This window comes from Salmo salar, chromosome ssa19, assembly GCF_905237065.1.
Source record: "Salmo salar chromosome ssa19, Ssal_v3.1, whole genome shotgun sequence".
NCBI classification, from domain to species: Eukaryota; Metazoa; Chordata; class Actinopteri; order Salmoniformes; family Salmonidae; genus Salmo; species Salmo salar.
The window spans coordinates 45705781-45718238 of record NC_059460.1 but is presented as its reverse complement, the minus strand read 5'-3'; the positions used below and the strand labels follow the sequence as shown (position 1 = coordinate 45718238).

The 12458-nt window shown below is 40.3% G+C and overlaps 1 protein-coding gene across 4 annotated transcripts in view; it reads right to left on the bottom strand.

The window, feature by feature from the left end:
- The window catches only part of LOC106578893 (transmembrane protein 94), a 34777-nt gene extending 24053 nt beyond the window's left edge, over window positions 1–10724 (bottom strand). For 2 of the 4 annotated variants that reach the window (XM_014158131.2, XM_014158132.2), the window contains exons 1-2: window positions 2319–2613; window positions 1169–1466 (exon numbers count right to left, since the gene is read on the bottom strand). In XM_014158131.2, the coding sequence (XP_014013606.1) occupies window positions 1169–1192 (24 nt within the window). In that variant the 5' untranslated portion in view covers window positions 1193–1466; window positions 2319–2613. Of the gene's footprint in view, window positions 1–1168; window positions 1467–1886; window positions 2179–2318; window positions 2614–10605 lie in introns of those variants that run through there. The other 2 variants (XM_045702373.1, XM_045702372.1) reach the window with 2 other exon arrangements.
- Between the last annotated feature and the right edge of the window lie 1734 nt (window positions 10725–12458).

The following is a 12458-nucleotide window of genomic DNA, read 5'->3' as shown; positions in this document are numbered from 1 at the left end:
GGAGACAGGCTTTCTTTGGAGGAGTGAACTGTGGATTTTGTTCAATGGGAAAGTTTTATTTAAAAAAATTCTTAGGTTCAATGTTGTCACAGATGCTTCTTGTTGAAGAGGCATCAGCTAACGTTAGCTTGCTCCATTTCTGAATTCATTTGTGGCCTTTTCTTTCTAGCTGGCAAAATAAGTGAGCTAGATTTTGTTTGTGTATTGCCATATGTTGATAACATACCCAAGTTTGTCACTGGTATTGGCTAGTAAATACCCGAAATCTAGCCAGCTAGACAGTTATAGCAGCAAGCTAAAACCGGGGAGAGAGGGAGGAGAGAATTTACTTTGTTTCATCTACTGCTGGATTGATAAAGTAATTTTACAGACTATAATTGCTCAATATGTTGTGAATATTGTAGGAAAATCCTCACAATAACCTGCCCTGGGACTGGGGTTGAAAATTAGCCGGCTGGCTAAAACCGGCACTTTTACTGAAACATTGATTAATGTGCACTGTCCCTGTAAAACAAAACCAACTCAAACAGCTGCTTTCCAGACTAAAACGTGAAGTACAACTTAGTCGTCATCAGCTCATCATGTACAGTAGGCTCAGCGTGTGAATCATCTTGTGCTCGGTTTTCATATGCAGGGAGAATAAATTGTACAATTGTAAAGTAAAAAGTTAGAACCCATGTACATTCACAGCCGCGGGAAGTAATGGTGTCGAGGGTGCTGATAAATCACAATCCAATTCATATTATTTTAACTGATATACTCTAGGCCTTTATTACTCCTGTACGAGCAGAGCAAAAAACTCCACAGCAGAGCGGGGTGAGAGAAAGGGAGGAGGCTGAGAATGAGAGCGGATGGTGTGGTTGCTGACACTTGTCAACCTTCAGCTCACTGCTTTTAAAGTACAGGCTCATGATAACAAGCTGACAGTCCAGTTCCTCTTTTGAGACACCAGACCAAAGACGGATTCAATGTGTCTGTCATGAATAGCTTACATTTACTGGCCAGCTTCAAAAAATCTTGGAAGAGCGGCTACACACACACACACACACACACACACACACACACACACACACACACACACACACACACACACACACACACACTCTCTGTTTCACAAACAGCCCACTTAAGGGAGCCAGCTGACGTCGCTGGGCGCTAGGAAACTCACTTGCTTCTTATCCTGTAGCTCCATGGCAACCAGCGCAGCCTCACACCATGCTCCGAGTCTCACACACACCAGACGAGCATAGGCAGCGCCTTCACCCTCCGAATGTCCCCTCGATCCCCTCCGGATGTCCCCTCGAGCCCCAACTTCGGCTGGAGGACAATGTCACCCACTGGCCCCCTCCTGGTGCCGCTATGTCAGCCTGCTCTGCCAGTCTGAGGGGATGACCATGCACGCCCACATGGACTCACTGCAGGGTTTTTGGAGGCTAGTTACTGTAGTCACGAATGGCTGGGTAGATCTGTGTGGGGAAGAGATCAATTAAAGGGAAAGATAAATTATTACGGTATTGGCATATAGCAGTCAGTCAGCGGTGATTTCATACCCTAGCTATAGGTCAGTAGATCTGTGGGCTACATGACTGCAGTGGGAAAGAGGTAGAGACGGATGTCTTTCTGACAGTTTCTGCTGAACAGGTACAGGAACCACACCCAACGTGTATGATAATTTACTTTACATCTATACATGGTGTAAGAATGCAGTCCAATAAGCAACTGGTGCAAACTACTGTACACATACGGAAAGACGTCATCAACTTATATAGCCAGCCATTCAGAAACAGAACTATTCGTTGCTGACAGATGTACAATAGATGTAATGTAATCACTTTCTGCGTATGCTTATCCTTGGATTTCCTTGCACTGATTTGACCTGTACTTACACTGTCGTCTATGGGAGAGAGAGGCGAGGAGCGACAGCTCACATGTCATGATGCTTTTATAGTGACTTCCGGTTTTAGTGTGCATATGGAGCTTATGGTTTCACATGCCATCTAGATAACTGGGAGTCAATGGTAGTGTCCGCAGATTCTGCCATGGAAAAACAAGAATGCAATGCACCTAGCTAAAACTTCACACAATCAATGCTGTGTGACAAAAACACGTGCTAATGTTGCCAGCTAAAGCGCTGTTTCCGATTCATCGCCAGCTAGCTAATACGAGCTAATCTAGCTAGCGTTGCCATTTACAGGTTCGTTTTCTAATCGATGTCAAGAGACGCCTGCGATAACTGGCAACCGCGCGCTAAGCAATTTACAGAGCAAATGACACCACTGTCACTGCACCAAATATATCCGCATATCTGTCATACTCACGTTCAGGTTGCAACGAGGTCTGTCTCTCGTCACACCGTTTAAACCTCAATTTTATCTCGAAAGCCAGTGTCCAGTCCACTAGTGAAACGCCATGTTAGTGAAGGAGTGGCATTGTTTTGTTGGAAGCGGTGAAGTACGGTTGTGATAGGTTGTGATTCCTGGAGGGCTTGCCATAGGTGGACTACTCTCTCTGTTGTTGATAAGGGGTTTGATTGACATGTGTAGGAGGGGCGGCTGGTGCAAGTCCTATTTTTACGGTCTCCGACACGATTCGACCGTTTTATTTTGAAATACGGTCTATCCTCAATTCAATTTCAATTCAAGGGGCTTTATTGGCATGGGAAACATGTGTTAACATTGCCAAAGCAAGTGAAGTAGATAATAAATAAAAGTGAAATAAACAACAATAATTTACAGTAAACATTACACTCACAGAAATTCCAAAATAATAAAGCCATTAAACATGTCATAATATATATATATATATATATATATATATATATATATATATATATATATATACAGTGTTGTAACGATGTGCAAATAGATAAAGTATACAATGGAATATAAATCAACATAAACATGGGTTGTATTTACAATGGTGTTTGTTCTTCACTGGTTGCCCTTTTCTTGTGGGAACAGATCACAAATCTTGTTGCTGTGATGGCACACTGGTATTTCACCCAGTAAATATGGGAGTTTATCAAAATTGGGTTTGTCTTCGAATTCTTTGTGGGCAGTGTGCACATAGCCTGTCTCCTCGAGTATGTCCTCGAGTTCTCAATAGCAAGGCTATGCTCACTGAGTCTGTACATAGTCAAAGCTTTCCTTAAGTTTGGGTCAGTCACAGTGGGCAGGTATTCTGCCACTGTGTACTCTCTGTTTAGAGCCAAATAGCATTCTAGTTCGCTCAGTTTTTTTGTTAATACTTTCCAATGGGTCAAGTAATTCTTTTTTGGTTTTCTCATGATTTGGTTGGGTCTAATTGTGTTGCTGTCCTGGGGCTCTGTTTCTGTTTGTGAACAGAGCCCTATGACCAGCTTGATCAGGGGACTCTTCTCCAGGTCCATCTCTCTGTAGGTGATGGCTTTGTTATGGAAGGTTTGGGAATCACTTCCTTTTAGGTGGTTGTAGAATTTAACGTCTCTTTTCTGGATTTTCAATCTCTGTAATCTTTTTCAAAGGTGAGTAGGTTACTGCGTAGTTGGCTTAACTTCTGTGGGCTACGTGGGACGCTAGCCAGTGACACAGCCAGTGAAATATCAGGGCGGCAAATTCAAAACAACAAAATGTCATAATTCAAATTTCTCAAACATACAACTATTTTACACAATTTTTAAAGATACACTTCTCCTTGATGTAACCACATTGTCCGATTTCAAAAAGGCTTTACAGCGAAAGCAAAACATTAGATTATGTTAGGAGAGTACATAGACAAAAATAATCACACAGCCATTTTCCAAGCAAGGACATTTGTCACAAAAACCCAAAACACAGCTAAATGAAGCACTAACCTTTGACGATCTTCATCAGATGATACTCCTAGGACATTATGTTACACAATACATGTATGTTTTGTTCAATAAAGTTCATATTTATATCCAAAAACATCATTTTACATTGGCGCGTGATGTTCAGAAAATGTATTCCCACCAAAACTTCCGGTGAATGTGCACATCAATTTACAAAAATACTCATCATAAACGTTGACAAATACGTTGAAAAATCGAACAATTATTTAAATAATTATAGATAGACTACTCCTGGATGCAACCGCTGTGTCAGATTTTAAAATAGCTTTACGGAGAAAGCACATTTTTCAATATTCTGAGTACATAGCTCGCCATCACAGCAAGCTATACAGACACCCGCCAAGTTCGGGGTCACCTAAACTCAGAATTAGTATTATAAATATTCTCTTACCTTTGCTGATCTTCATCAGAATGCACTCCCAGGAGTGCTACTTCCACAAGAAATGTTGTTTTTGTTCGAAGTAATCCATATTTATGTCCAAATACCTCCGTTTTGTTCGTGCGTACAGAGCACTATCCAAAGGCATAACTCGCGAGCGCGGTACCAGAGACGAAAAGTCAAAATGTTCCATTACCGTACTTAGAAGCATGTCAAACGCTGTTTAAAATCAATCTTTATGGTATTTTTAATGTAAAATTGTGATAATATTCCAACTGGACAATAGCATATTCATTCAACAAGAAAAAGAAGGAACGGTGCGCTCGCAGGATCGCGCATATCCAATCCCTTTGTCCCCAGGCAGTGCACTGATTGACTGAGCTCCTATACTCTGCCCAGTGACAGGAGAATGCTGAAAGAACTTTCTGAAGGCTGTTGACAGCCAATGGAAGCCTTAGGAAGTGCAACGTGACCCCACAGACACTGTAGTTTTGATAGAGAATCAAAAGAAGAACTACAATTCTCAGACTTTCCACTTCCTGGTTGGATTTTTCTCCGGTTTTTGCCTGCCGTATGAGTTCTGTTATACTCACAGACACCATTCAAACAGTTTTAGAAACTTCAGAGTGTTTTCTATCCAAATCTACTAATAATATGCATATTCTAGTTTCTGGGCCAGAGTAGTAACCAGTTTAATTTGGGTACGTTTTTCATCCGGCCGTGAAAATACTGCCCCCTACACCTCAACAGAGAGGAAGACGCGAAGCGAGAGGTTGTACTCCGCTCAAAATGGTGCAAAAGCCGTCCATGAAAATAGGCCCATGAAGTAAGGATTTTTTTTTGTATGGTGGTCCATCAGAGCGTATCGAATCTGGCCAACAAAACATTGAATTGTTAATTTGCTACATGAGGCAATTTTTTTTGATTGCATAGAAGTTTCTCCATGGTTAGGTTGTTACCAATGCATTGATATAAAAATGGACGCACATTGCATTCCATCAATTTTGAAAAAAAACTACTTTATATCAGAGTTGTGCAAGTTGTCATGGAGATAGAAGCCTCATCATGGATATAACCTGTTTTAGCATGGACATTGCCATTGAGGGCTTCCACCATTTTAAAGTGTTCAACTGGGTGGGGATTCCTATGAGTTGGAAGAAATCAGCCAAAGAAGAAGAATACATTGTACTACTTTAAAATGGAGAGAACCTCAATGGCGCTGCCCATGCTGTCACAGACCGGTATTCCTGATGTGGCCGGTGAAACTTTGCTTATTCACAATGATTCACAGCTGTAATGGCTGCCAAAAGTGCTTCCACCAATGGTAGGGCAACATTTTGATTTCCACCTAAATAGACATACCCAAATGTAATTATTTTTCATGACATGGCCGTTAAAATAACCGGTATTGTTGCATTGTTTTAGAAAGGTCTGGAATTCACCTTTCTGGTAAAAATAATTATAAATGCTGAGATTTTCTCCTAAACGTCCAATGAGCGGCGCAGATACCATTCAAATGTGTGCAGGCTGATTACAACTGCAGCTTAAAGCACAAAGTGATTTTGTCCATCTGTGACCAAGGAAAAGTCATCTTCTTTCAATTCTATAGTATTTTTTCCATGTTGAGAGCTCAAAATCCAGCTGAGAATATCACAGCGAGATGAAACCACAATGGCTGGACTGTCATCATTCATTTGTTGTATTTAAAGCTGGGCTCACTCACTCAGAAGAAGAGATAATTGATTCTTTGTCTGGATAGAAGACCTGGGATAACTATAGTTTTAACTATGCTTTGTGGAATGTACCTATTTTCTCTGGGAACGAATAGTTTCTTTGGAGGTGACTACAAATATTTAAATACATATCCCAAAAAGTACTACTTTTTAAAACTATTTCAATACAGATCTCAGAAAGTAACTACTTTTGTAAACTACTTGAATACAGATCTTGGAAAGCAACTACTTTTTAAAACTATTTCAATACAGATCTCAGAAAGTAACTACTTTTTAAAACGTTTGAATACAGATCTCAGGAAGGGACTTCTTTCCTGAAGCTAATGGATTGGCTGCTTTAAACTAATGTCAGGAATGTATCTGGACCTGCATGTTGAAGGTAGAAATGAAAGGGATAGAGCACACATCATCTCCTATACTATTTCAATCTATCTGACAGTCATATGTGATCTACACAATACATTTCTATCTGAACATTCCATTGTCCTAAATGTCCATTTCCCCAGGTGTACATAATCAAGTCAAACTAATTATATTCTGAACAGATAAGTATAAATAAGTTGTAATTCTCAACAACTGTCTGACTCTTTCAACATGCCACTGAAAAGGTTGAAAGCTGCAATTCCTTTTATGATACCTGAAAAATACTGCAGAGTAATTCAAAGCCTTTTGCAACTGTTGCAAACAGCAAGTTGGATGCTTAGCAAAAACAACTTCAAACCTCTTTGTCCATCTGAGGGTAAGAGTCCTTGTTTCAAGCACACCCTCTTTAAAGGGATAGTTTACTCAGAATACAAACTAACATGATTTTCAACCTACCTTGGTTGTAGTTCATTCAAGAAGGCAGTTTTTTGATATTTTGCAACACTTAATAGCCATATTTTGTGACTGCTAGCATTCTCAGTTTTATTTTACTAGGCAAGTCAGTTAAGAACAAATTCCTATTTTCAATGACACCCTAGGAATAGTGGGTTAACTGCCTTGTTCAGGAGCAGAAGGACAGATTTTTACCTTGTCAGCTCAGGGATTCGATCTTGCAACCTTTTGGTTACAAGTCTAAAGTTCCAACCACTAGGCTACCTGCCGCCTCAGTAACACTTAACATTAAACTGTTCAAGAAACAGCAGAGGGAGCACCCCCCGATCCACATCGATGGGACACCATTGGAGAAGGTAGAAAGTTTTTTTTTTTTTTAAGTTCCTCGGCGTACATATCACTGACAAACTGAAATGGTCCACCCACAGAGACAGTGTGGTGAAGAAGGAGCAACCGCACCTTCAACCTCAGGCGGCTGAAGAAATTTGGCTTGTCACCTAAAACCCTCAAACTTTTATAGATGCACAATTGAGAGCATCCTGTCCGGCTGTATCACCACCTGATACGGCAACTGCACACCCACAACCGCAGGGCTCTCCAGAGGGTGGTGCGGTCTGCACAACACATCAAAGGGGGCAAACTACCTGCCCTCCAGGACACCTACAGCACCCGATGTCACAAGAAGGCCAAAAAGATCATCAAGGACAACAACCACCCGAGCCCCTGCCTGTTCACCCCGCTATCATCCAGAAGGCAAGGTCAGTACAGATGCAGCTTCTATCTCAAGGCCATCAGACTGATAAACAGCCATCAGAGGGGTTGCTGCCTACATACAGACCCAAATCATTGGCCACTTTAATAAATGGATCACTAGTTTAATAATGTTTACATATCTTGCATTACTCATCTCATATGTATTTACTGTATTCTATACTATCTACTGTATCTCAATCTATGCCGTTCTGACATTGCTCGTCCAAATAGATCAATCTGACAACCTCAGAGTAGAATAGTTTTTCTATTCATTACTTGTTTTGTCTGCAGAGCAAAATTAAATGTGGACTGTAATTTTGTCTTAATTCCTTTACTTAGATTTGTGTGTAATTGGGTATTTGTTGTGAAATTGTTAGATATTACTTGTTAGATATTGCTGCACTGTCTGAACTAGAAGCACAAGCATTTTGCTACACCCGCAATAACATCTGCTAAACACGTGTATGTGACAAATACAATTTGATTTGACTGTGTAATAAAACTAATTACTTTTGGAGCACCATTTTATTTGCATGTCATTACATACAGTCATACTCTGGTAATTGTATTTTAATTGCGAAGCAATGAGCTTGTCACGTCCTGACCATAGAAGCTTTAATTTTTTATGGTAGAGTAGGTCAGGGTGTGACGGGGTTGTGTCTAGTTTAGATTTTCTAGGTTGTCATGTTCTTGTTTCTGTATTTCTATGTTTTTTTTGGGGGGGGGATGATCTCCAATTGGAGGCAGCTGGTCATCGTTGTCTCTAATTGTAGATCAGGCCTTCCCTGTGGCTCAGTTGGTAGAGCATGGTGTTTGCAACGCCAGCATGGTGTGTGCAACGCCAGGGTTGTGGGTTCGATTCTCACGGGGGGCCAGTACAAAAAATAATAATAATAAAAAATAAATAAATGCATGAAATGTATGCATTCACTACTGTAAGTCGCTCTGGATAAGAGCGTCTGCTAAATGACTTAAATGTAAATCATACTTAAGTAGTTGTTTTTCCCACCTGGGTTTGTGGGAGATTGTATTTTGAGTAAGTGTATGTTGCACCTCTTCGGCACATTTTGTTTATTAGTTATTTTGTATGTCTTGCATAGTTTCACAGTTATATTAAAATGTGGAACGATACACACGCTGCACTTTGGTCCCATTCTTCAGACAGCCGTGACAGAGCTGAGTTTTTGTAACTACTGTACAAGAGGTATCGTGACTGTTCTTTATTCCACTTCTGTAATGACTCCATTATTATGCAATTATAAATGAGTTTACAAAGTCATAGGTAACAACAAGGTTACTATTGTAGTAATCACAAGGTTACTACACATGTATAAGAACTGGATGTCAAGTGTTACTGTATCACTTTCTCACTCATTATGGCAATATAGTCATTTTGAAGCTCCAAGAGTGCAACAAAAAGTATAATGCTGAGGTGATTCCCTAAACAGAGTACACAGCGGCAGAATACCTGACCACTGTGACTGACACAAACTTAACGAAAGCTTTGACTGTGTATAGACTCAGTGAGCATTGCCTTGCTATTGAGAAAGGCCGCTGTAGGCAGACCTGGCTCTCTAGAGAAGACAGGCTATGTGCACACTGCCCACAAAATGAGGTGGAAACTGAGCTGCACTTCCTAGCCTCCTGCCAAATGTATGACCATATTAGAGAGATATATTTCCCTCAGATTACACAGTCCCAAAAATAATTTGAAAACATATCCAATTTTGATAAACTCCCATATTTACTGAGTGAAATACCACAGTGTGCCATCACAGCAGCAAGATTTGTGACCTGTTGCCACAAGAAAAGGGCAACCAGTGAAGCACAAACACCATTGTAAATACAACCCATATTTAAGTGTATTTATTTTCCCTTTTGTACTTTAACTTGTGTGAGTGTAATATTTGCTGTACACTTTATTGTTTATTTCACTTTTGTTTATCCATTTCACTTGCTTTGGCAATGTTTCCAATGCTAATAAAGCCACTTGAATTTAATTGAATTGAGCAGGCCGATTAGGCTTTTTGGCATTATAAGGCACAGGACCCTACAGGGATCACAGAGCGCTTTGTACACCAATGTCAGTCAGAACCAGAACTGCTCATCTAAGAGGTTTTTAACTCTGAAGTGTGACAACATCAAGACATCTTAGTCTTTTATTAATTTGGAAAATGTTATGTAATTTTATTTCACTTTAAAAATGTAAAGTAGGGGGGGGGGTGGAATCAAACTAAAACCGTTGTTAGATTGAATATTAAGGCAGCAAATTGTGCAAGTTGTGTGAACTTTGGACAGCTTGAAGAGACATGGCTTCTCTGCCACAAACCAGACCTGTTGTAACAGTAAATAATGAACCCGCCAATAAAACAAACAAAACAAACTTATATAAACTTTTTTGTGTGCGAAGATTTATGGATCCCGTGTGGCTCAGATGGTAGAGCATGGTGTTTGCAACACCAGGGTTATGGGTTCTATTTCCACAGAGAAAAAGTACAAAAATGTATCTGCTCACTACGGTAAGTTGCTCTGGATAAGAGCATCTGCTAAATGACTCAAATGTAATGATAGTGTACTGCCCTGTTGAGTGTATCAAGGTACCGTTTACACTGTATCCTGTGCATGTGACCAATAAACTGTTGAGAGCATTTCATTGTTTCCTGTGCATGTGACAAATGAACTTTGGTTTATTTTGAGACCATTTGACTTGAGCCTGTTGTAATCTGTTAATAATTGTATAAGTAGCCTAGCAGTAGTAACTTTCATGTTAAGGGTTAGATGGAATGATCTATGTGCATTGTGTTGGGGCAGAGATAAAGGGGGCCTGTCTCTGAGTGCAAGACTGATTCCATAACATACTGACCAGACCGCTCGACCACATGTTGATTTTGTCCACCCAAACCAGACCCGATCAGGACACACAGGTTGAAATATCAAAACGAACTCTGAACCAACTGTATAATTTGGGGACAGGTCAAAAAGCATTAAACATGTACTGTATGTCAATTTAGCTAGCTAGCTTGCTGTTGCTAGATAATTTGTCCTGGGAAATAAACATTAGGTTGTTTTGTCACCTGAAATGCACAAGGTCCTCTACTCCGACAATGAATCCACAGATAAAAGGGTAAACCGAGTTAGTTTCTAGTCATCTCCCCTCCTTAGGGTTTTCTTCTTCTTCGGACTTCATATGGCGGTTGGCAACCAACTTTAAGGTGCATTACCACCTCCAACTGGACTGGAGCGTGGACCTCAGTTCATCTTTCAATCACCCACGTGAGTATATGCTGCTAAAAACCAATGAGGAGATGGGAGAGGCGGGACTTGCAGCGAATCAAGCATCACAAACAGAACCAAGTTCTATTTTAGCACCCAGTGTGGGTGCAATGATTGAATAACTTGCAATGGTCGCGCTAGCGCTGTGTGGTCAGCATGTGAGGGTTGAATAGGAGCCATGTGTCTGGGGTTAGCTCTGATAGATCATAATCACTGTTTTATAACTTTGCAGTTTTATATCCTTATATACTCTTAAATAAATGCATATTCATTCTAATATATTCTTAGAGATTGAAAGTAGTGTTAGGTTTAAGGTGTTTGAGAAGTGTAATTATCTAGTGGACAGCAGTAGACTGAAGGAATGTGTACTACCAATAACTCAAAGCCTCTCCTGACTGATTTAAATTTGTAAATTTTTTATGTAACCTTTATTTAATTAGACAAGTCAGTTAAGAACAAATTCTTATTTATAAAGACGACCTACCCCGGTCAAACCCTAACAACGCTGGGCCAATTGTGCGCCGCCCTATGGGACTCCCAATCAAGGCCATTTGTGATAGAGCCTGGATTCGAACCAGGGTGTCCGTAGTGATGCCTCTAGCATTGAGATGTAGTGCCTTAGACCACTGCGCCACTCAGGAGCGCAGTGATAAGAAGACCTGCGAAAGGCATGGAGGAGTGCGAAGGCTCTGGACTCTGGGACACGATAACACCAAGAGGAACGGACTCAGTTTCTGCTCAGCAACAGAGACTGGTTGTTCATCCTAGACATACGGTAGGGGGGTCTAGTCAGAAGTGGAGTTTAGTCAGAAAGGTATACATCTATGTGCTTGTGTGACCTGTAGATTGTCTTTTGCAGCTGCAACACTCAGTGTGGTGAATAAATCTAGCTTGATTTTTCTCGGAGTCCGTCTGGAACACAACAGGTTGGTGGCACCTTAATTTGGGAGGACGGGCTCGTGGTAATGGCTGGAGCAGAATAAGTAGAAAAGTATCAAATACATCAAACACATGGTTTGATGCCATTCCATTCACTCCATTCCAGCCATTCTTGTGAGCCGTCCTCCCCTCAGCAGCCTCCACTGGTCTGGATTATTGTACCAGAAATTAGAACCTACCAGTAGCCTACAAAGATTCCAGGATTGCCAGGCCTACAGTAGGCCTACTGCAGGCTTCTGGGCTAGAAGTTGTTTCCATACTGTAGTAATGTAGTCTAGTAAGAATGGGACAGGTCAGTTTGTGGTTTTATAGGCCTATCAAATTAAACACAGCTGGAAAACAGTATCTCTTTCTAACATAGTTTTTCCATTAGCAATACATGTACATATAGAGTTTAAACAACAATACCAAATTCATCAAGCTGTTTCATAGTTATACACAAAGTAAACAAGAACATCAATCCCCAAAATATTTTTAAGGCCAGGCACCACAGGCTGAAAGGACATTTTTGCTTCTACCTATACATTTTGAGATTTGTTGGTATTTTATAATTTGAGCAATTTCTAAAAAGAAGCATCATTTTTTTTAAAACTTGATGAAAATGTATATTTTCTTTAGTTTATCATACTATAGTGGCACTTTAAAATGGACATATATCAATCATTTCAAAACTCACTACATTGAATTTGCAATAATTTAAAAGACCGTTGCATAG